This window comes from Saprolegnia parasitica (genome assembly GCF_000151545.1).
Source record: "Saprolegnia parasitica CBS 223.65 unplaced genomic scaffold supercont2.1, whole genome shotgun sequence".
Classification (NCBI taxonomy): domain Eukaryota; phylum Oomycota; class Saprolegniomycetes; order Saprolegniales; family Saprolegniaceae; genus Saprolegnia; species Saprolegnia parasitica.
In genome coordinates this window covers 1,413,596-1,435,147 of record NW_012156395.1, presented here as the reverse complement: position 1 = coordinate 1,435,147, position 21,552 = coordinate 1,413,596, and the positions used below count along the sequence as shown (strand labels likewise).

Below are 21,552 nucleotides of genomic sequence, written 5' to 3'. Positions count from 1 at the left end.
TATACCATGTACCCCGGATGCCTAGCACGTCTTCTTGGTCGGGTAGGGCTGCGACACAAGTGTGGATTTCGGCAGGCCGAAACGCAGTGTTTACGCTATGGCTCTCGGGACAGAGAATCGAGCGCTCGTGTCAGACCGAAAAGATGACTGGGGGGTCCATCACCCATCGCACTAATGCTCAGCACGTCTTGAACGGCGGAGAGACGACGTTGGTGTGCTGGCCACGCGTCTGGTCGCTGCCGCACTGAACCTTGCAGAAGGGGAATCGAGCCTGCGTCGCAAGGTGATTTTGCCGACAATCGCGCGCGCATTGGCTGCAAAGCGGTCGAAATGTCGGGATTTCAGTGCCTCCTCCATGCGGATTGGCCCATCCGTTCTTATTTTAGCCAATCCGACGATGTTGCTGTGCCAGCGCAACACACGCTTTGAGAGTGGGACTGGATGGCTCCAAATCGCAATACTCGGTGCCCCGCTGTACTCACTCTCACTCTCGTATACAAATGGTCATATCAAACCAGTGACGTTCGGTCGCGGGCTTCAAGGAGTACCTTCTCGGCCGCGTTCTAAAAATACAAGGTATTTAATTGAATGCCACACTGATGCTTGCGACCACATTTTAAATGCGCCATAAACGCCTGTAAGCTCCATCCATGTATGGAACGGCATGTCTTTTTAAACGCAAATGCGATGGGATTTTTTTGCACGGGACACGGCGAAATAAAAAGGAGCAGGATCAGACTAAAAAAATGCACGCGCGCTCGGCCCCATTCCCCGTTTTCAAGCGCGTTGCCAGCGCCCACGATGAACTCGTCGGGGCTGTCGCCGCAGATGCTAAGCTCCAACGACCTCCACCGCATGAAGCGCCTGAGCGAGACGAGCCATACGCTCTCGGCGGAGCGCCTGAGCCGCAGCACGCGCCACAGTCGCGGCAGCATGGGCCCGCCGCCGCCGCCGCCACTGCTGCTGCCCGCGCGGTCCGAGCCCGCAACGTCGGCGTCGACGCACTCGTTGCTTGCGTCCAAGCGGTCGGGCGATGCGGATGACTTGCCGCCAATGCCAATGGGCGGCCTCAAGCTCGAGTACAGCCCGAGCGCCAAGTATTCCGGCGACTCGGTCGCCGACTCGGCCCGCATGGACGAAATCATTCGCGAAATCCACTCGACCATGGTCACGGAGCTCGGCATGATTGAATCGCTCGTGCCCTTCACGGGCAGCGACGAGGCCTTCGACGCGCACCCGTGCCAATGCAAGAGTGCGACGGTCTTCCACACCAAAGACCACGGCAAGGCGTCGCGCCTGCTCGTAATCGTGCCATACCGTGAGGCCGGTGTCTGGAGCCGAAGCATCTGCATGAACACGAACGGCGACGAAGAGGCCGGCACGATGCTCTCGTACCTCCGGAAGGCCATCGCCGAGGGCTACGGCGTGCTCATCATGAACCCTGCGGCGCAGGCGTGCCACTCGAAGCAGCATGTGGGCACGGTCTGGGACTACTTTGTGAAGCCGTACGACTGCGACCTCTTCATCCTCGCCTTCTCGCGCGGGTGCCAAAACGTCATGCAGCTCCTCAACCACGACAATGGCCGCGGCGGCATGCAGCACCGACTGCGCGCGCTCGCGCTCATTGAGCCGAGCCACTACGTCGGCGACTCGGACACGTACTTTGCGCGGCGCATGTTGTCGCGGCGCGCGGTCGCCTGGCTCTTGTCGATCGAGACGCCGGCGGGTGGGCAGATCACGTCGACGGAGCGTCGTCACGGCTGCATTTGCGTCTCGGCGGGCGCGATTCCGTCCAACGTGCTCGGGTCGTCGGGCGGCTGGGCGCTGCGCGCGGTCATGACGTCGGTCTTTGGCGTCTTTGCCGCGCGCTGCGGCCAGGCCAGTGGGATCACCAAGTTTACGCCCAGCGACAAGAACAAGTGGGGCGGGTGCGGCTTGTGCCACCGCAAGATGGGGCTCCTCACGCGCAAAATGCAGTGCGCATGGTGCGAGGTCAAGTACTGCGCCAACTGCTGCGAGGACAAGCAAGCACCAACCTTTGGTCTTTGGGGCGTCTGCAAAATGTGCCAATTGCTCCCGTGCCTCATCGACCCGCGCAAGAAGGCGAGCGCTTCGAGCGCGCCGGCGTCGCTCACGCAAATGAACGACGCCGACCTCATCGACCGTTGCTCGATCTTCATCCACCCGGACAAGGTCGACGATCTCTGCCTCTCGGACTTTGAGATTGTCAAGTTTATCGGTCGCGGCGCCTGTGGCCGCGTCAAGCTCGTGCGCAAGAAGAACGGCGCGGACGAAGGCAGCTTTTACGCCATGAAGTCGATCAAGAAGCGTCTCGTCGTCGCGCGCGGCCTCGTCGAAGCCACGAACGCCGAGCGCCGGATCCTCGACCGCATCAAGCACCCGTTCATCGCGACGCTCTGCTATGCGTTCCAGAACGACGCCAAGCTGTACCTGCTCTCGCACTACTACCCGGGCGGCAACCTCTTGGACCAAATGCGCATCGTACGCCACTTCACCGAGGAGCGAGCACGCTTGTATGCGGCCGAGGTGACGCTCGCACTCGGCCACTTGCACGCCAACGACATCATCTACCGCGACCTGAAGCTCGAGAACGTGCTCTGCGACTCGGAGGGCCACGTCGCGCTCACGGACTTTGGCATGTCGAAGGAGAACGTCAAGGCCGACGAGCGCACGTCGACGTTTGTCGGCACGTACCAGATGATGGCGCCCGACATTTTGACCAACAAGCCGTACACGGTACAGACGCCATCAAGTATCAAGTTGATAATTTCGTGTCTAGCGTGCGATCGACTGGTGGGCCCTTGGCGTCATGGTGTTCGAGATGATTGACGGCCGCACGCCGTTCAACGCCAAGAACAACAAACTCATCAAGGAGAAGATTATGACCTTTGAAGTGCCCTTCTCGGACCGCTTCTCGGCGGACGCAAAGAGCTTTGTCCAAGGCCTCTTGCAAAAGAAGCCCGAAGACCGCCTCGGCTGCGGCCCCGACGGCGTCGACGAGATCAAGCGCCACCCGTGGTTCGCGTCCGTCGACTGGCCGCGTGTGTTTGCGCGCCAAGCGACCTTCTCGGCCGACCAAGCGCTCCTCATGAAGACGTACGCCAAGGAGTACGTCACGGTGGACGTCTTTGACACGTACATGCACGCGAACGAGGTCGCGTGTGATACGCCGACGTCGGTGCGCGGCTCGGTCGGCACAACCACAGACCTCTTTGGCGACTTCAACTACAACCACCTTGACGTCGCCGCCAACGGTCTCGACATGGACGACGACGACGCGCACGATCACTTTGTGCTGCCGTTGGACCGGAAGGCCGACCCGGACTTTGACATCCATCTGCTCCGACCGATGACGAGCGACGACCTGAGCCGCAACAACTCGAGCAGCACGATCGTGGCCTCGGACGAAGGCGACGACCACGCCGGCGCGTCGCCCGTGTCGTCGTCGGACTCTGGCAGCCTCACCGAGTCGCTCCTCGCGGTCAACGCGATGCCGACGACGCCGGAACTGTAGGCCCCTTGTGTAGATATCCCGTGTGGTGTGTGACAAAGTGACTAATCGTATTTAGACCTTTTTTCTGAAATAAGTCATTTTAGTTTGTGAAATATTGCACTAGAGCGCGAGACTGGCAGTCGGGTGCGTCCACGTCTGCGTGCCGGTCGACAGCTCCTCGTAGTAAATGTGCTCGCCGTGTCGGATGGCGGTCCACCCTGGTGGCAGCGTCTGGTCGTCGACGTACTCGTGCACGAGCGCATCGGCAACCTGGTCTCCGCCCTCTCCCGACGTGGCCGCGGGTTCGTCATTGGTCGTTGGAGGTCGTAACAAGACTGGAGATTCAAAGACGATTGGAGCGTCGGGGCTGGAGGCCGTTGTTGACATCGCTGAGGCATTGCTGTCGGCGGCTGCTGGGGGTTCTGCGACTACCATGGCTTCGGTCTCTGTGGTCGCTGGTGGTCCTGGGACCACTGGGACGTTGGTGTTGGTGGCCGTTGGGGGATCGGAGACCACTGGAATGTCGGTGTCTGCGGCGGTGGCCGGTCTCGAGGCCACGGGGGTGTCTGTTGGTGGTCTTGAGACCACTGGGATGTCAGCGTCGGTAGCACTTGCGGGTCTCGTGGGTGGATCATGCTCGCTTGCCGCAGGTGTTGCTGGATGCATGGACGACACGGGAGCCGTCGAGTCCATGAGAGCATCGTCGCCAATAGGAGTCGCCGGGTGTGCCGTCGTTGCTGGGCGAGCGGGAGTCGTCGGGCGTGCAGCGGCGTCGAGGTGCGCGGGGGGCGATCCTGGGGGCGTGGATTCCGCTGGGGTATGCACGGATGTGCGGACGTCTACGCTCATCAGCGGCGTCGACGGCGGTGAAAACTCGTGGGCCGTCGCAGTGCCAGTGGGCTCGGACATGGATTGTCGTCGGCCTTCGACTATCACTGGCATGGACGACAACGCTGTCGACGCACTGACGCTGGATCGACGTCGGTTGTCGGTGTTGGACTTCTTGACGACTGCCGTTGTCGGCCGCTCCTCAGTCGACGCCGGAGCTCGTGACTCGTTGGCCTCTCCTACTCCGACGGGTCCTTCCTCCTTAGGTGCTATCGTTTGCTTTTCTGGCGTCTTGGTCGCGGATGGCCGCCGCCGCGTTGGTGTGGCTTCGTGGAAAGGGAGTCCTGCCTTCTCGACAAACTCCCGCATGCGTCTCGCTTCGTCGGTCGTTAGTTCTGTGCTCGCTTTTTGGGACTCGGGCGGCGGCAACGACTCGTTCAGCGTCGTCTCGAGCGCACCCCAGCGCGCCGTCTTGATCTACACACACGCTACCACCCTTGTCTCTCTCCATTTCCCGCGCATACCTCGGCAGAGCACGCGTCGTAGAGCTCATGGGCCATGATCTGGTGTAAAATGCCCGCAATCTAGACCGAGATGTGAGCGTCGCGGCCACAAGGCGAAGAGCGCAACGAACGGTCTGGGCAAAGATGCACAGCAGATGGAGACGCACGTCGTCGTCCGCACTTTGCTGCTGCGCGACTTCCCGCTTGGGGCCTTGGGCCAATGTCGCCGACCGAGCGACTTGGAGGACGCCGAGGAGCTTGCCCCAGTACGACGTGATGGGCACGACGTACAGTCCGTGGGCGAGGTTGTTCAAGTCGACCGCGCCGTTGTACTTTGGGTGCGCGAACGGCGTCGGCACCGTGAGCCCCCGAGGATGGGCCATCGCCTACTTCCAGCACGAATGGGGTGGTACCGAAAACAGGTATGCATGAGCGTACGACGCCGCAGAGACCGGACGAGAGCTTGTAGTACTGGCGAAAGTGCTTGGTGTCGCAGCTCGGGTCGAGCGTCGTGCCCACGCACCACATCATGGCCGTGGCGCTGACACCGTTGCTGCTGCTCTCGGGGCCGTCGTCCAGTACGAACATCTTGAACTTGGTCGCGCCGAGAATGTCGTGGAACTTGCGCTCGGTGGCGAGGACGAACCGGATCAGGCTCACGCTGGCGAGCGAAGGGACGCTCTCGGACACGAGCGGTCGTGGCATCTCGTGCAGTCGGAGGAGCTTCGCCTGGGACGCTTGCAGCTTGTCGTTCATCTGTCTCCACGTCATGGTGTCAATGACATTGCATCTCGGTGGCGATCACCTGGAATTGCGCGAGGAGAATGCCTGCTTGGACGGCGAAGAGCGAGAGCACAATCTCGTCGTTGGGCGAAAAGCCCTTGTAGTGGGTCGTATTGCACGCCTATCTCCATAAATATCTATCTTTCTATCAATGTTTCAACTGCGAGAGACCCGAAGCACGGCGAGCACGTCGTGTCGGCCGTCGAGAATCGGAACGCACACAATATCGCGGGTCGTAATACCCGTCACGTTGTCTTGGGGACTGTAGAAGCGAGGATCGTCGTAGGCGCTCGCGAGATTGCACGGCGTTTTGGACGAGAGCACGTAGCTCACAATGCCCTTGTCGGCTGGAATTTCAAAGTTGGTGACGCCAAACTACGACGCGTCGCACGTGAGGCGAGCCACGAGTGGACAGCGCTTACGTTCGTGCAGCGGCACATGAGTTTCTTTCCGTCGAGCTGGAAGAGGGCCGCATGCTCACACTGCAGCACCGAGACGACCTTCTTGAGAAGCCTACGGGTCGTTGAAGTAAAGAGGAAGACGAAGCGTCGACGGATACTCTTCGAGGACGACGCCAATGTCCAGGGATACATGGATGCTCTGGCACGCATGGAGCCATCGCTTCATGGTCGTCGAGAGGTTGATGGCGTTGGAAATGCTAAACTGCGAGTCCACCTTGTGCAAGATCCGCATCAGATTCGGGTCAATGTAATGCTCGATCATGGCCGCCACCGACCGCGACGTGTCGTCCGGCGCGAGGTTGCCCACGTCGCTGAGGTCCGTCGCATGGATGCTCGACTTGGCGTCCAAGAGGTCGGTCGACGGCGCCTGCTGCGTCATTTGCATGTGTTCGATGGCTTCGAGCTCGGCCTTCAAGAGCTTCACGCGCTTCTCCGCGTTCGCGAGGCTCTTCTTGTCGTCCGCGTGCTGCGCCTCGAGGACGCGCACCCGCCGTTCGTGGTCCTGATTCTCCCGCGCGAGCGTCGCCAGCACTGTCTTGATGGTCTCATTGCTTGGCGCCGACGCGAGCTTATGGAACGACTCGTTAACGCTCACGTACTTCTGCGAGAGCTTGGCAAACGCCTTCTTCTGGTGGGTCGTGATTTCGCGCTCGTCGGCCACGCGCTGCGTGAGCGCGTCGACGTGTTCGCGCAGCGTCGTGTTCTCGGCTAAGAGCTGATTCTTGTGCTTGCGTTCTTTCTGAAGCGTCCGGTGGGCGTCCGAGAGCTCCTTCTCGAGGTTCAGGATCGTCGCTTGCAGGCTCTGCACGTGCTTGTCCAACGCACTGCCCGCCTTCTCGCTGCTCGTTTGCGGCGGCGTCAGCGGCGTCAGCTTTGGCGACGACGATGGAAAGAGGCGCTTCTTGGACGAGCTAAAGGCATGTGTACCCGGCGCACTCTGCAGCGGCAGCGCCGGCGTGGACCCGATCCGGTTGAGATGGGTCGGCGTGTACTGCGTCGAGAGCGTCCGGTCGTCACGAACGTCGTCATAGTCTGTAGGCGGCAGAGCCTTGGGCTTGGGCTTGTAGCGCTGGGTGTCCTTCACACCGTACTCGGAGCGCACGATGAAGAACTCGGAGGCCATGTCGGCGACGGCGACGGCTTCGTCGGTTTCGCTTCCGACTCTGAAACGCGTTTTGTCCCGCATTGCAATTGGCTGCAGAAAGGGCAAACAAGCGATAATGCGCATCGAGGTCTTATTAATATGGACGTAAAGCTGCTAGAGCATCGTCCGATCGCGCTGCCGAGAGCTTCGATCGATGGAGTACTACTGGAGTACTACTGACGACGGATGCTACCTTGCGCGAATGATGTCTCCAATGCACAGCACCCTCCATCGCAATCGACTTCCACGAGCTCAACCATGATTTTGATGCCTGGCGCCAACTCGACCACGACGTCTTTGCCACCATTTTCGCGTGGATTAAATCGTCGACCTCCAAACTACGACGGGCTCAATTCACGCGTTCGGTGGTTGTACGTTCGACCTGCATTGCGATATATGGCAATCTAGATGGCTGGGCGAGTCGTCAGGTGTCTTACAGCCTCCTGCCTCGTCCTGCACCAGGTTGACGGCTCCTCGCATCGTCATCGACGTCGATGGGTCGGCGCGAAAGGCCAAGTGGCAGCGCGGGCGGGTTTTGTGCACGGGCGGGCCGAAACGAGTGGCCAGCAGGATTGGCCAATCACGGCGCGGGGCGGACGGCGGCAGCCGTATATTCGAACAAAGTATGGTGGGATTTCGAGGAAAAATTAGGGCTTTTGGGACCGTCAGTTGACCTTAGCAAACGAACATGAGCTCCGCCGAATACCAAGCGTCCCGCGCCCACTCCGTGGAGTGGATGACCCGCGCCAAGAAGAGCCTCGCGGTCCGCCACACGTCGCCCGTCCCCGCGGGCCCGGCGAGCTTCTTCCACCGCTTCGCCCACAACTACGGCGTGCGCCACGTCCACACCAACTCGTTCGCGCCCATCGTCCACATCATGCTCATCATTGCGGGCTCGGGCATGACCATGCAGTACCTCGGCCGCCACCGTACGTCTATGCAACTATCATAGTATCCGTTTAGCTCATACATGGTTTGAACGCTATAGGCCACAAGAAGGCGGCGCGGGAGGCTGCCCAGGCCGCCCACGGCGACAACCACCACCACTAAGCGTGGGGTCCCGTCGCCCGCGTGCTGACGCGTCGACACAATGGCTACTGTAGAGGGCGACATTGCCAACGTGTGCAGCCGCGGCCTCGAGTCTAACAAGAGTCAATATCGAAGTACGACCATGTCTGTGTACCGCTATGCGCTACCCGTGTGGGCCTGTCTGGCCGTGGTTAAAGGGAACGAGTCTGCTACATGATGTGCGCCTTGGATTGCAGTCTAGCCGATACGTACGTAGCGATGTGCGGTTGCGGCGGCCATGGTTGCGGGCGCAAGTAGAGATGAACATGTCCGTCGAATATGCGCCGGGTCGTCTGGCACATGTAATTGCAATGACGCTGCCATCAACTGTGCCGCTTCCTCGCATCCCCAGCGTCCACATGACCCTCATTTCGTCCTGGTCACGCCGGGCGCGACAAGCATATTACGTCCGGGGATGGAGAGAGCGGTGGACCGTGAAGATGTTCTTTGCACTGGCAATATGATCCCATTCAATTGTGACGCTGTCGCTCAGATCCTTGCAATCTGCACGCATGCAACGTCCACCTTGATACTCGTAGCGCTTTGGCAACGGGCCATGTTGACAGCTTCGATATCGAACGCGACTGGAAACGCAGCCGGTTCTTCCTCCTGCCATGTCGCTTGCTTCTTGCTTCTTCCTCCTCTCGTTCTGCTGCTTCCATAGTACGCTTGCTTCGGATACCAAAAGTCGTCCTCTTGCGGGTAGCTACAGGTGGAAGCGGTTGCGCCATCATCTTGGATCGACCGCGATCCAAATCAAGATGGCGGTGCTGCTGAATTGCGCGCGTTCAAAAAAATACATGGTCGGGCGATAGAATTAAATAAAAAGAAACGCTGGCTCCATCCTATGCCGTGAGGAGGGCCGCGGGCCCGCGACTTGCAACGCTTTTACAGTGTTGAAAAGCTTGCGGCCAATTGCGACGCTCCCGTCAAGTGATCGAACGCGCTTTCGTCCAGCAGTGGCAATTCAACTGTTGGGGGATTGTATTTTATTTCACGTTGCCAAATACAATAAGGTATTTGTATGCAAACGGTGTCGCATTTATAAAAATATACGCTGCGTACGTTGGCCGGTCAAAAAAAAGCGAATTGAATTGCGCTGGCGTTGGGACAAGCGATGAAACAGATCCCAATTTCCTGCGCGTCGCCGCCATGTACCGCGACGGCTTCCTCATACTCAAGGACGTCTCGATGCGCTCGAGCATGGGCAAGCCCATCATCGTCTTCGTCGTCTTCCAAGAGGGCGTCCTGAGCTTCTACTCGGACAAGGGCGGCATCTTGCTCGGCAGCCTCGCGCTGCCTGGCCGCATCACCAAGGTCAAGGCCGAGTGCGACGTGCCCACGCAGCTGCCGCATCGCTTCACCGTTGCATCGACCGAAGTCACGCGCATCGAAGGCCGCCGTATCAAGCTCGGCGAGACGCGGACGCTCGAGCTCAGCGCGCCGACACACGACCTCATGAAGGAGTGGGCCAATTCGGTCCACCTCTGGCGGCGCATGAACTGGAAAGACGACGTCACGTTCTTCGAGTCATACGAGCGCATGGAGCACACGGATGAGCGCTCGCTCTTGCGCATGTTCTTGAAGATGGGGCCAGAGCCGGACGCGACGCGGCCACGGTCGCGGTCACGCATCAAGATGCTCTCTCCGATTATCAAAGCGTTCAAGCGACGAACGATGACCGCATAGCCCGCGCCGTCGTTGTCCTTGTCATACGTTTATATATAATAGAACTAGGTCGTCCATCCACCCGCTTTGCGCGCGCTCGTACAGTGTACATGGCCACCGATACATGCTTGGACGACGAGAGCCACGGCAGGACCATGGCTGTGACCAGTAGACTTGCTAAACACGCGACCGCGGCAAAGCTAACGCATGGGCTTCTGGCACCGACACGATGGCGACAACACACTGTGGTATCGAGCCAGATACTAGTCGCCGGCGCGCTTCTGGTCAACGACCTGATCAGGGTTGGCATACCGGTGCCACAATGGACGCCGTGGCTAGAGGAGGAAGGCTAGAGGCGACGCATCTTGCATTTCGTGCAGGTCTCGACTGTGGCTTATCTCCTCGCGCTGTCGGGTGTTAGCAGCATTCCACGCCGCGTGAGCACACTGCACTCGATGCTCGGTTGTCGCTCGAGCTCATTCGCTCGTGCTCCTCGTTCGCTTTGCTCTGCGACGTATGATTGTCGTGCTGAGCTCAGGGGCTTTACCCAAGGGGTCGTCGAATCGTCGGGGCGAAATCTCCGAGTCTAGCGCGATCGACTAACATGTACTAGTAGTCGAATGTCAACTAAACGTGGTGGACAGAGGAGGCTAAGTAGTTAGTCGAAATCGCATCTCGTATGCACGTGCCGTGCGTCCTGATTGGCCCGCGCGATGGCGACGGTCGCTGCTGCGTCGACCGCGTCGTGGCGATCGTCCCGCGGATGCGCCATCCGGCGCTGTGATTGGTCATATTTCGAGATCTAGATTCTGGAGGGCTGTTGACTGAACATCCATTTTCGCAAGGAGCAAGCAGCATGGCCGACGACCTCGTCAAGACGGTCGTCAAGTACACGAGCGCAACGTCCAAGGCCGACAAGGTCTCCAAGTCCATCGGCTTTGGCTGCGCGACGCTCGCCCGCGTCATCGAGTTCTACGCGGCCAAGCCGACGCGCCACTCGGTGGGGCTCGGCGCCGTCGCATCCCAAATCAGCTACGCCCGCTATGTCACGCGCTTCACCGGCATCTTCGAGTGCATCGAAGCGCTCCAAAACGACTCATGGACGTACGCGGACGACGACCCGCGCGTGCGCCAGCTCGTCAAGCTCCAGGTGTACTCGATGCTGCTCTACTACCCGCTCGAGCACGTCTCGTTCGTCGGCTTTGTGTACGCCTCCATGCAAGGGCTCGGGCTAAAGGCACGTGACGTAGCGCGCCGAAATGGTTCAATGTCGATGCGATGCGTGCGATGCGGCAGTCGTGCATGGCCTGGACGGTCTACGTCGTCCTCGACATGTACGCCAACCACCTCCGGCTCAACAAGCTGGCCAAGCGAGAGAAGATGCTCGAGGCCAAGATCATCGACGAGGCGGACCCGGACGCGGTCGCCGAGGTAGGCGTATGCGTCGTATGAGCGGTATGCTTACGTATGTTGCTTTTAGCGCGCGACTGAGCTGGCGACGATTCAATCGACGTATGTTCTTGCGCCCTTTGGAACGACCTCAATGTCTCATGCGTCTCTTCTGCGCAGGCGCCAGTATCTGATCATCAACCAGTGGCGCAACGTGCTTTTCTTGCCCAACTGCATTCACTGGTCCTCGGAGCGCGGGATCATCCCAGGTATACAATGGTTGAAATGCAAGCGAGATTACTGACCATCCTTGCAGAGGTGCTCGTCCAGTTCCTCGGGTTTGCAGAAGGCGTCCTCGGCATTTGGCAGACGTGGCCCCACTAGAGCCGCCGCCGCGTCAAGTAACTTGCAATCTCTGGTCGATGTTTCTCGATCGCGAGCGCTACCCAGCTCTCGCGTACATGTGTATACAGCCGCGAGGCCCAGAGCGCCTCGACGATCTCTCGCCGGTCGTACGTGATGGCGCGTTCCATGAGGTCGTCTGAGATCGCATCCAGCGCGTCGCGTTGATGGACGAGGAGCCAGCGCAGCGCTGCGAGCTGTCCGACTTGCACGACGTGCAGCAGTGCGCGGCTCGTGCATACCATGGTCGGTGCATATGCGTACAAGCAGTCGAGGATGTTGACGTAGCCACTGACGGCGGCTGCATGCAGCGCGAATGGTGACGCGCCTTCGTGGCGGTGGGTGAGAAGAAACCGGACAACATCTTCATGGCCGTTGGCCGCTGCCGCGTCGACGGCTTCGGTGGAGCAGCCCTCGGTGCGATGGGTGTGGAGGAAGACGACCATATCGAGGAGGCCAAAGCGCGCAGCGCCATCCATGGCCCGCACTGTGCACCCTTCGTTTCGGTGCGTGTGCAAGAACTGCACGGCCTCCATGTGCCCGTTGGCCGCCGCGGCGTCGAGGGCCAAGTGTGATGCTGGCGCATCAATCGAGTGGAGGTAGCGGAGGACATGGACGTGGCCGTTCTTCGCAGCGCTGTCCATCGCATACGCAGAGCACCCTTCGGAGCGATGCTCGTGGAGGTACTGAAGTACGTTCAAGTGGCCGTTGCGGGCCGCCCAGTCCATCGCCTTGACCGTGCCCCCGACGTTGACGGTCGCAGCCAGGTACTCGACGACAGCGAGGTGCCCGTTCTGCGCTGCAAAGTCCATCGCGTCTCGCGTGCAGCCTTCGCGCCGGTGCTCGTGAAGGAACACTACGATCTCGACGTGGCCATTCTGGGCCGCATAGTCCATGGCCCGCCGCGATGGAGCGTGGCCCGACGTGTGGAGGTATCGGACGACGCTGAGCGCCCCTGTCTTGCCTGCATAGTCCATTGCGTTGGCGCTCTTGACGTGCGTGCACCGAAGGACGAGGTCGACAAGTCGCGCGTCGTTCTGCGCGATGGCGCCATGGAGCACGAGCAGCGGCTCGGTCATCGCTTCGAGGAGGAAGTCGCGCATGGAGGCGATCTTCGTGGGCAGTGGCATCGCCGCCCAGGCCTTGAAGAGCGCAATGACGTCAAGGAAGTGGCCATCTTGGAAGGACGCAATGAGGCGGAAGAGGCCGCGGTCCACGAGGACGTTGCCCGGCGACCGCATCATGCGAGCAAAATACTCCATCGCCGTCCCATCCGGATACGAGCGACGGGTATCTTTTCAGTACCGGTATGTTGGCGATCTTCCGGATTTTGCAGAGCGGTTTGGTTTACTGTCAACCTCGCTCAGTCGCGACGACGCTCATGCTCAGTTGGTTGAATCAAGGGTACTTGGTTGAATGCACACGCAACATGATTTTTCGGATCCCCGACGGTCACAATGACATAGTGCCAGCGGTCACCGTGTCGTGCTTGGGTGCGCTCGGTAGATGGCTCATCACGGGAGCAGTGTGACAGGCTTCCCGACGTCGGCAGCGCTTCCTGTGCGTCCATGCAGCCGCCGAGTACGATTATAAGGACACATGCGTAGGACCCAGCGTAAGACCACGGAGCGATCTGCGATCCAAGTAGTTGTTTGTTTTTTTCCCGCGCATCGATCAGCGATCCACCGTTTCACGTGAGCTGCACATGCGCACTCGCGGCGGGCTTGGGTTTGGCCACGTCATTCGGCAAGTTGCCAACTAGGATGCTAGTGTGAAAAGCAACACTAGCGGTCGACGCAACGCTATCGGGCCACCCTTCGACGCGGCTTGTAGAGAGCGAGATGCTCATTAAGAAGAATACGCTCACGCTTTGGGTTGTTCGACCGAGATAAGTCCGTACAAGTGTGTACGAAAGCTTGGCAGCCTTCGCATTTTTTCTCGTGACCCGACCACACACGTTGCTGTACGCCAATAGAGACGGTGTTTTGTTGTGAATTGAAGACACTCGTTTGACCTACAAATTTGTACGGTGACTAACATATAAGGGATCTGCTACTTGCCTTTCTCGATGAGAGAACGCGTCAGTCCATTCTCGGAGACCTTCATGGAGTATTCCCGCGTGTGGGTCTTGGTCGGGATCCGAGCCAGAGGTTGATCCCAATCTCCCAATGTTATCCGGAAGATCGTGTGAATTGGGACAAAACGAGGTGCGCAATTTATCTGTGATCATTTATCCGGTTGGGACAATGCGTTTCACCCAGCGACTAAACCTCCACAACTATATACTTTGGCTGAGGGCAATTTTTCGCAGGTCATTTGGAACCGCAGATTTCTTCAAGACCCACGATGGACGTGACCTCGCTTCCTCTGCTCCGCGCCGGCCCCGACGTCCTCCGCGTCGGCTGGCAGCGCGCCGACCAGGACGCCCGCCCCGTGCATGAGGTCCAGCGCCTCGAGATGCACCGGCGCGTGCACGGCTTCGAGGCTAAGATGAACTCGGTCGAGCAGATCTACGGCAAGGCCGCGGCCATGCGCTTGCGCACTGAGAAGATCATGCTCGAGCAGCACGTGCGCCTGCCCGGCCTCCCGAGCTCGCGCGTCGGCCTCGACACGCTCATGGGTAACGATGACACCCTCGACTTTGCCGACATCCTCAACGGTACGACGACCTTCCTGCCTACGTATCCTCATGAGCTCCGTAGAGCCCCAGGAGAACCCCGAGGTGCACTTCCGCGTCCACGATGCGATGGAAGTCAAGCTCGCGATCTTCTAAGCGTCGTTGCGGTAACCTCCGTAAGGATCATGACTTCATGTATGCAATTTGATCGCGCTACGACGGCCTGGCATCACCTCTACATCATCACGTCCTGTCCTTGGCATGTATCTTGGCAGCGCAATGCACTTCGTATCCATGGAGCTACGAACGCCACTCGTGCTTCATGCAATCTCTTATAAACAGGCGGGTCTTATATAGATGGACAGAGCTGCTACTACAAGTGGATGTGCCCGGCCGCGTACTCGTCCTGGTCCGAGAGGTTGGAGCTGGACCGCATACCGTACGGGAGGGACCCGCCCGTCTTGAGCATGCTTGACGGAATTGACCGCATCGACATGGGCACTGTCATCTCGTCGGCCGACGACTCGAGGTCCATGTGCGAGCTCTGCCCGACAAAGTCATTGTCTTTGGCGTGGTGCAGGAGGAGCTCCTTGACGCCGAGCATGTCGGCCATCTTGAGCTGGAATCGCTTCTTGTAGCGCTCGGGCTCGATGGCCGAGAGCCCATCGCCGTCGACGCGGCGCAAGTTGATCTTGAGGAAGCGCTCCATGCGCTTCTGGAAGGTCCACGTCTGGAGAATGTCAATGACGCCGAGGTGGTAGTACGCGGGCCCGACGACCGTGTTGGCCATGCGCATGCCAGAGCGCGGGAGCGGCTTGCGCTCCGCCTCGAGGTTGCTTCGCGCCTCGGCCGACATTTGGTGCATCATGGGCTGGAACGTGTTCTTGACGTACGTCGACTGGTCGTTCTCACTCGCGTGGTCGAGCTCGGACATCTCGGCATCGACTGTGAACTCGACGTCGTGGACGCCCATGAGGAGCGAGTAGTCCATGATGCCAAAGCGGCAGAGCCGGTCGCTGTCGGCCTCGAGCTGCCGGTACAAGGTCAGCGCCACCGGTTTGTCGAGCTTGAGCTTCTGCGTCAGGTCCGCGTCCTTCAAGACAATGTTGGGCTCGTGGCCGCCGAGGCGGAAGGTGCAGTTGAAGTCTTCGTACGCGTGGCTCTGGTACACGTACTTGCGGTTGCAGTGGCGGCACGTCACCTTCTTGCCGCGCTTCGGGAGCTCGCCCTTCCGGTTGACCCACGAGCCTTTGATGTCGTACCGGCTGTGGATCGTCTGCTTGGTGTCAAAGAGGTTGGCCATGACGACAAACGAGAACTTTTGCCCGTACAGCTCGAGGCAGTGGCAGCCGTAGAAGCGCGTGAGGAGCGACGTCGGGTTCTCGCAGAGGTAGTCGGCGTACTCGTCGGCGATCGACCGCAAAAAGTGGCACTCCTCCGGCGACGTGCTCTTGACGATGAGCGAGCTGTCGCCGCTGAAAAACATAAACGCACCGGACGCCCCTTCGCTGAGCCGCTCCTTGGCCGTCGACGAGAGCGACTTGAGGTACCGCAAGTTGTCGACGCCAAATCGCTCGCGGATGCGCCGGAACGCGTGCGGCTCGTAGTCGTGGAACGTCTTTGTGTACGCCGACGCGACGGCGACAGGCCCGTCCATCTGCGGCAGCAGTGCCAAGTGCTGGATGTGCACATCCTCTGGGAGGTGTCGCGCTTCCTCGACGGCCTTGATGATGCCCGACGTCGTGTAGAAGAGCACTTCGCGGCGCAGAGCAGCGTTGACCTGCGGGTTTAAATCCACGTCGACCTCCTTCTCGCCGCGGCGGCAGAGGGCCGCGACCTTGGGAATGCGAAAATCGTTGAGGTGGAACCAGATGACAAGATCGAGGTAGCCCTTGGACGCCATGAGAAAGTTGACCATCTCCTTCATCGTGCGCTTCGTCTTGTCTTCCTTCTGGCCAAGGTACTAGCGACATTGATTTGTATGACGCGACGTCCAAAGGATGGAAGATATTGTCGTACGAGAAAGTAGACGATAAAGACGACGGTCCAGTAGACCGAGACGGCAAAGACGAGGAAGCGCGCGCGGTTGATGCTCTGGACGCGCACGGCGTACGTCTCGGGCATGCCCTCTGAGAGGCGGCGCCACGCCCAGAACCAAACGGCGAGGCCGACGACGATGAAGCCAAAGATCCACACGTAAAAGAAGATCCAGCTCAGGTAGTTGGCCTGGACCGAGCCAAACTTGGACTTGAGCACAAAGTCGCGGCTTTGGTTGGCGCACGTCGCGTTGAAGGGCGCCTCGATGCGCGGAAAGTTCTAAGGCGCCCGTGAGTCATTTCATTTCGAGTATCGAGTACGTGGAGGGCGTTGGTCCAGCACGTGTCAAAGTCCGAGTAGCCGCCGAGGTCGGGCACGGCCATGAGCACGACGGACGAGAGGAGCGCAAAGCCCCATGAGAAGACGTGGAAGAGCTTCGTGTTGCGCTTGAAGTCCGTGAAAGGGTTGGTGAGCGAGAGGAAGAGGTTGAGTGTCATGCAGAGGAACCAGCACTCGGACGCGAGCAGCGAAAACTGGAAAAACCCCGCAAAGAACGTGCAGCTGTCGGCGCCGATTTGGGCAAAGAGGCCGGGCGCGAGGTCCGTCGTCGCGCAGCCGCAGTTGAACGTCGTGCAGAGCGGCTTGCACTCGTAGTGGGCGCAGCGCGACTAGAGGGACGCACATGAGATTGATGAAAGAGGAAGCGACGGCGTACGAATTGCTCCGTGAGGAGGCGAATGACGAACATCCCGTCTGCGATGGTGCGCCAAAAGACGAGCGGGTTGGGGTGCTGCCGGCTCAGCGGCTCGCTTGCGTACGATACCAAGACCGCGATCACAGAGAAGAACGAGAGGCCCGAGCCCCACATAATGCCAGGGCTCAGGTTGACGTACTCGAGCGTCACGGCGCAGACAAAGCAGCCAACGAAGGCGAGAAACATGAAGAGCTGCAGGAGGCGCGACCGAGCGCTCTTGGGCACAAAGCGAGACACGTTCAAGTTCAGCGGCGCGTCGGTGGCGTAGTCGCCCGTCGTTGGGCCCATCGTCGGCTGGCCGTTGATCGCGCCATGATCGAGGCGCGTCGCCCGGTACTCATCATCTTCCTCGTCATCCGAGTCGGACATGCCCCTGCGCTGCGCCGCGTTGGCGTCCTTCCAGCGCGTGCCCGACTTGGTCTTGTGCTTCCTCGGCGAGAGCGAGTTCGCTTCGCGGTACGGGTTCTGCATGGCGGCCGACCAAGACAGAAATATTGCCGGCCCCGAAGTTTTATTCACGCTCACGCAACCGTATGTAACATGCATCGCCATCTTATTGGCCAAAATCCAGAATTTCGCGACCTTTGATTGGCCACACCTAGCGGCGAACGGAAGCTTTGACTAAATGCACGCCACTGCAATCCGTGCAACACAATTGAAAATCCTTGTCCCTTTGAAGCATGCAACGTACCCAACGTACCACCACGACGTCGCCACGTGTAGTAGTGAAAAAGATCTCCGGCGTCGGCACGCTTGGTCGGCAATCTCGGCAGCCTTTACGACACCCAGCATCCTGAGGTCTTCTAGCCGTCCTTGCGTGTAGCAGCAAAATCAATGCATGCATGCATGCAATGAGCAAGCGGGGCCAATGAACGCAGCACAGTGACTGCAACACTTGAGTACATGTACATGGAAGAGGTCAACGATAGGCGGTGCGAATGGCGGGAATATTTCAGCAGCGGTTCAAGTTGCGTGTTTCTAGATGCTGCTACCACGGACAAACCATTTTAAAACTCGCTCCAGTTTTTCTCCGGCCAGACGTGGTCCCACTCCTTGAGCGCGTCGAGCTCGTCCTCGTTGACCTCGGAGAAGCAGTGGGCGTCGTCGTCGGAGCGGATCTCGGGCTTCCACGGCGCCTCCACCTGCTGCGCGAGGAGCTTGTCCCACTCGACGCCTTGGAGCCATGCGTGCTGCTCGACCGTGCTGCCTCGTGCAAAGCAGCTCAGTCGCTTGGTCGGGTCGCGCACGAGCAGCGCTTCCACGAGGCTCTTCCAGTCCGGATCCGCGTCGGGCTTGAAGGTAATATGGCCCGACAGGATCGCGCGGCAGATTGCGAGGTGATCGTCGCGGCTGTCGGCGAACGGCGAATCGCCGACAACCTATTTGATGACCGTGGGTTGGGGCGCCTCTAGATCCGAATCGACGGCGTACCATTTCGTAGATGAGGATGCCTAGCGCCCAGTTGTCGACGGGCATACCGTGACCGACACCGGTGACGATCTCGGGCGCGAGGTATTCGGGCGTGCCACATAGCGTGTACGTCTTCTGGAGTAATTTCTTGGCAAAGCCAAAGTCCACGAGCTTGGCGTAGCCGAGTCCGTCGAGCAAGCTAATTGCGTGCGTCAGTCACTGTCACCATGTAGCAAACGCCATACATGTTTTCGGGCTTGAGGTCGCGGTAGGCGACGCCACGGCTGTGGAGGTACTTGAGCGCGCGGACAACGCAGGCGGCATAGAAGCGGGCGTTGGCCATCGGCAGCGGCGTCGGGACGCCCGCGGGGTTGACAATGCGCTGGAAGAGTTCGCCGCCGAGAAGCGCCTCGGTAACGATGTACACTTTTTTCGACTCGTTGAGCGCCGTGTAGTACTTGAGGATGAAAGGGTGCGTGAGCGAGCTCAGAAGCTGCTTCTCGGACGTCACGTGGGCCATCTGCCGCGCCTTCTCCAGTCGTGCCTTGTACATTTCCTTGACCGCGACAAACCTGCCTGTTCCATGACAACCTGCACGAGGGAAGGGGTGTACCGGCCCGATGGCTCGTGTTGAGCAATGTACACGAGCCCAAAGGACCCGATACCGAGAACTTTGGCGCGCTTGAGCGATTTCTTGGTTATGCTCGCGGCGAAAATGCGGTCGAGGCTCGTTTGTTTGCGCACGTCGAGCTGCTGGCTCAAGCGTGGCCGGACGGGCGCGAGCACCGAGTGGAAGAGATCTCGACTGAGCACGAGACACTCGACAGCACAAGTGCACGTGATCGTGGCGTTGCGCGGCGCAGGCTCGTCTTGAAGCACCGCCTATTGCCAAGGTTCACACCATGCACGGATGCGGCAAAGGCTTGCCGTCTCGCCAAAGTAGTCGCCCGTCGACAGCGACGCTACGTGCACCGGCGGCTTCTTCTCGATCGCTTGCGTCACGTCGACGCTGCCGCTCACGAGAATGTAAAACTCGTCGCTGCCGTCGCCTTGACGCAAAATGATATCGCCACTCGCAAACGCCCGGACCGGGGATTTCTCCACGAGCTCGCCTTTCTCCGCGTCCGAAAACTCCTTGAGCAGCGGCACGCTCTGCACAGCGCGCATCTTGAGGTTGTAGCTACAAAGCGTGGCATTTTGGACGGACGAGGCAGCGTGGTGCATACGTGATGAGGTCTTGGAGCGGCCCGAGCACTTGCGTAAAGACCTCGCGGCTCAGCGCCATGAGAGTCACGTCAGTCTTGGCCAGCACGGTCGCAGCGCGAGGCTCGTCGGTGATGAGGGCGCGCTCCCCGAAATAGTTGCCCTCGTGGAGCTCGACATCGTCGAGCGCACCAGCCCCAATGTCGGTGCACACAACCTACGTCACATTGCGTTCCATCCAGTGGTTTCACTTGGGATTTCTGTACCGTGCCGGCTTGGATCATGTACAAGATGTTTCCTGGCTCGCCCTTGCGCACGATGACATCCCCTGCATAGGTCATAGAATCGGCTTGCTACAGAACACGTTCCCGCGCACCTTGGCGAAAGTGCAACGTGTGCACGGCGTCGGCCACTGTCTCAAACTGCTGCTCCGTGAGGCTTTGTAGCCTACGGCGATGTCAGTGTTTAGTCGCGTGCCAATACCGCAACGCACAGAGGCACTTTGGTCAGCGCTTCCTTGGACGTTGCCAGCGTCCCGAGAGCGTGTTGTGCCACAATCGCGCGAAACGTCCGGGCCTAGGCTGCACCTCAGTGCTGCTCGCGACAAGACGAGACGTACGCGAAGACAAAACACAGTGCCGTAGTCGCGCGCATGGATCGTCTCTGTGCGAGAACACTTGTACAAGAGCCCGAGCTCACCAAAGCTCTGGCCGCTCAGAAGCGTGCGGATGTGTTCGTTGTCTCGTAGCACATCAAACTTGCCTAGGCATGACATGTTGATGACAACCTATTCGATGCCCAGTTGTACCTTGCTTGATGATGTAGAATGCGTCGCCAACGTCGTTCTGGCTGTAGACAACGTCCCCGACGCCAAAGCCGACGGTTTGCATCGAGTTGGCGAGCGCCTCGAGCTGCGCGGTCTCGAGGCACGAGAAGAGCACATTGGACCGAAGCACATCGAGGACGAGTGCCATGTCGTCCTCGACGAGAAGAATGGCAAAATCGTCGTCTTCCTCGTCGTCGTCGTCGTCGCCATCGCGGAAGTCTTCCCCGTCGATCTCTGCGATACTGTCGTCCGAAATGCCATGGCGACGCTCGCGCAGCATCATCTCGACAATGCCCTCGGTGAAGCCAGTGACAACGGTCTTGGTGCTGCGCTCGGAAGTCACCGCTGGCGGCTCGGCCACCGAGCTAACCATCGTGCACATGGTGCAGCCCATGAGGGTTTCCCGCGAAGTTGGCTGAAAGGACACTAGTGAAACGACCCGAGTTCGAAACGGCGTGTGCGCCAAAATATGGCGCGAAGGGACTGGCATTAGTCAGCCACATCGTGAGGTATTGGCAACCTCGCAATTTGGGTATACAAGTATTAGTTGCTGGCTCTCAATTCGTAGCGGCAAACAAAGCATCACGGACTCCACAATGATATCCCGCGTCGAATTGGAGCTGAATTTGAGTGTTTAAATAAATGTTCAAGGGCGTTGAAGGGTTATCATCCGGTCATGGTCGTCGCAGCGGTTGGAGCTCGCATCCAACGCGTTTTTCGGGCCTACGCTCGTCTCGTACTCTAGTACCTCGATGGCGTTGGCCGTGGGCTCGTCTTGCCTGCCTCGTTGTACCCATGTTGGGGCTTGAAATCGACGTATACGTGGCGCCATCTTGGCGTTGAACGGACGCGAGACCTCAACGCAGCGCGTTGATTGGCTCTATTTCGGGCGGCGCGTAAAAATACTGCCGACAAAACCGACCGCGACGCACTTTGGAATCGGCC

At 59.5% G+C, this 21,552-nt stretch overlaps 9 protein-coding genes across 9 annotated transcripts; 5 read left to right on the top strand and 4 right to left on the bottom strand.

The window, feature by feature from the left end:
* Window positions 1–1,059: 1,059 nt before the first annotated feature.
* Window positions 1,060–3,535, top strand: SPRG_18881 (AGC protein kinase; the record flags this gene model as incomplete). Its single annotated transcript, XM_012338705.1, has 2 exons — window positions 1,060–2,757; window positions 2,801–3,535. 2 exons carry the CDS (start codon window positions 1,060–1,062, stop codon window positions 3,533–3,535), a joined length of 2,433 nt encoding a protein of 810 aa, XP_012194095.1.
* A 1,244-nt stretch (window positions 3,536–4,779) lies between these two features.
* Window positions 4,780–7,212, bottom strand: SPRG_18880 (hypothetical protein; the record flags this gene model as incomplete). The annotated part of the gene is made up of 7 exons (XM_012338704.1): window positions 4,780–4,819; window positions 4,867–5,231; window positions 5,284–5,601; window positions 5,651–5,749; window positions 5,800–6,003; window positions 6,051–6,141; window positions 6,188–7,212. 7 exons carry the CDS (start codon window positions 7,210–7,212, stop codon window positions 4,780–4,782), a joined length of 2,142 nt encoding a protein of 713 aa, XP_012194094.1.
* Window positions 7,213–7,969: 757 nt separating this feature from the next.
* On the top strand, window positions 7,970–8,283 carry SPRG_18879 (hypothetical protein; the record flags this gene model as incomplete). Its single annotated transcript, XM_012338703.1, has 2 exons — window positions 7,970–8,162; window positions 8,222–8,283. The coding sequence occupies 2 exons, from the start codon at window positions 7,970–7,972 to the stop codon at window positions 8,281–8,283; spliced, it is 255 nt and encodes an 84-aa protein (XP_012194093.1).
* A 1,170-nt stretch (window positions 8,284–9,453) lies between these two features.
* SPRG_18878 (hypothetical protein) lies at window positions 9,454–9,990 on the top strand (the record flags this gene model as incomplete). Its single annotated transcript, XM_012338702.1, has 1 exon — window positions 9,454–9,990. One exon carries the CDS (start codon window positions 9,454–9,456, stop codon window positions 9,988–9,990), a length of 537 nt encoding a protein of 178 aa, XP_012194092.1.
* An 835-nt stretch (window positions 9,991–10,825) lies between these two features.
* On the top strand, window positions 10,826–11,742 carry SPRG_18877 (hypothetical protein; the record flags this gene model as incomplete). The annotated part of the gene is made up of 5 exons (XM_012338701.1): window positions 10,826–11,175; window positions 11,220–11,400; window positions 11,450–11,481; window positions 11,539–11,627; window positions 11,675–11,742. The coding sequence occupies 5 exons, from the start codon at window positions 10,826–10,828 to the stop codon at window positions 11,740–11,742; spliced, it is 720 nt and encodes a 239-aa protein (XP_012194091.1).
* Window positions 11,743–11,800: 58 nt separating this feature from the next.
* SPRG_18876 (hypothetical protein) lies at window positions 11,801–13,022 on the bottom strand (the record flags this gene model as incomplete). Its single annotated transcript, XM_012338700.1, has 2 exons — window positions 11,801–11,810; window positions 11,875–13,022. 2 exons carry the CDS (start codon window positions 13,020–13,022, stop codon window positions 11,801–11,803), a joined length of 1,158 nt encoding a protein of 385 aa, XP_012194090.1.
* A 1,084-nt stretch (window positions 13,023–14,106) lies between these two features.
* On the top strand, window positions 14,107–14,533 carry SPRG_18875 (hypothetical protein; the record flags this gene model as incomplete). Its single annotated transcript, XM_012338699.1, has 2 exons — window positions 14,107–14,419; window positions 14,463–14,533. The coding sequence occupies 2 exons, from the start codon at window positions 14,107–14,109 to the stop codon at window positions 14,531–14,533; spliced, it is 384 nt and encodes a 127-aa protein (XP_012194089.1).
* Window positions 14,534–14,690: 157 nt separating this feature from the next.
* Window positions 14,691–17,659, bottom strand: SPRG_00503 (hypothetical protein). Its single transcript, XM_012338597.1, has 4 exons — window positions 17,130–17,659; window positions 16,735–17,082; window positions 16,397–16,693; window positions 14,691–16,340 (listed from the first exon to the last, which is right to left on the bottom strand). Exons 1-4 carry the CDS (start codon window positions 17,637–17,639, stop codon window positions 14,751–14,753), a joined length of 2,745 nt encoding a protein of 914 aa, XP_012193987.1. The 5' UTR covers window positions 17,640–17,659; the 3' UTR covers window positions 14,691–14,750.
* A 516-nt stretch (window positions 17,660–18,175) lies between these two features.
* On the bottom strand, window positions 18,176–21,001 carry SPRG_18874 (AGC/PKA protein kinase; the record flags this gene model as incomplete). The annotated part of the gene is made up of 11 exons (XM_012338698.1): window positions 18,176–18,547; window positions 18,600–18,777; window positions 18,824–19,150; window positions 19,192–19,460; window positions 19,506–19,758; window positions 19,805–19,998; window positions 20,048–20,109; window positions 20,158–20,228; window positions 20,275–20,357; window positions 20,401–20,543; window positions 20,590–21,001. The coding sequence occupies 11 exons, from the start codon at window positions 20,999–21,001 to the stop codon at window positions 18,176–18,178; spliced, it is 2,364 nt and encodes a 787-aa protein (XP_012194088.1).
* Window positions 21,002–21,552: the final 551 nt, after the last annotated feature.

What these genes read in the sequence shown, in the direction of transcription:
- SPRG_00503 (XM_012338597.1), bottom strand. Translation starts at nt 17,639, where the DNA reads ATGCAGAACCCGTACCGCGAAGCGAACTCGCTCTCGCCGAGGAAGCAC. An exon ending in GCCTCCTCACGGAGCAATTC is followed by an intron (nt 17,083 to 17,129) that starts GTACGCCGTCGC and finishes GCGTCCCTCTAG; the next exon opens with TCGCGCTGCGCCCACTACGA. An exon ending in GCTGGACCAACGCCCTCCAC is followed by an intron (nt 16,694 to 16,734) that starts GTACTCGATACT and finishes CGGGCGCCTTAG; the next exon opens with AACTTTCCGCGCATCGAGGC.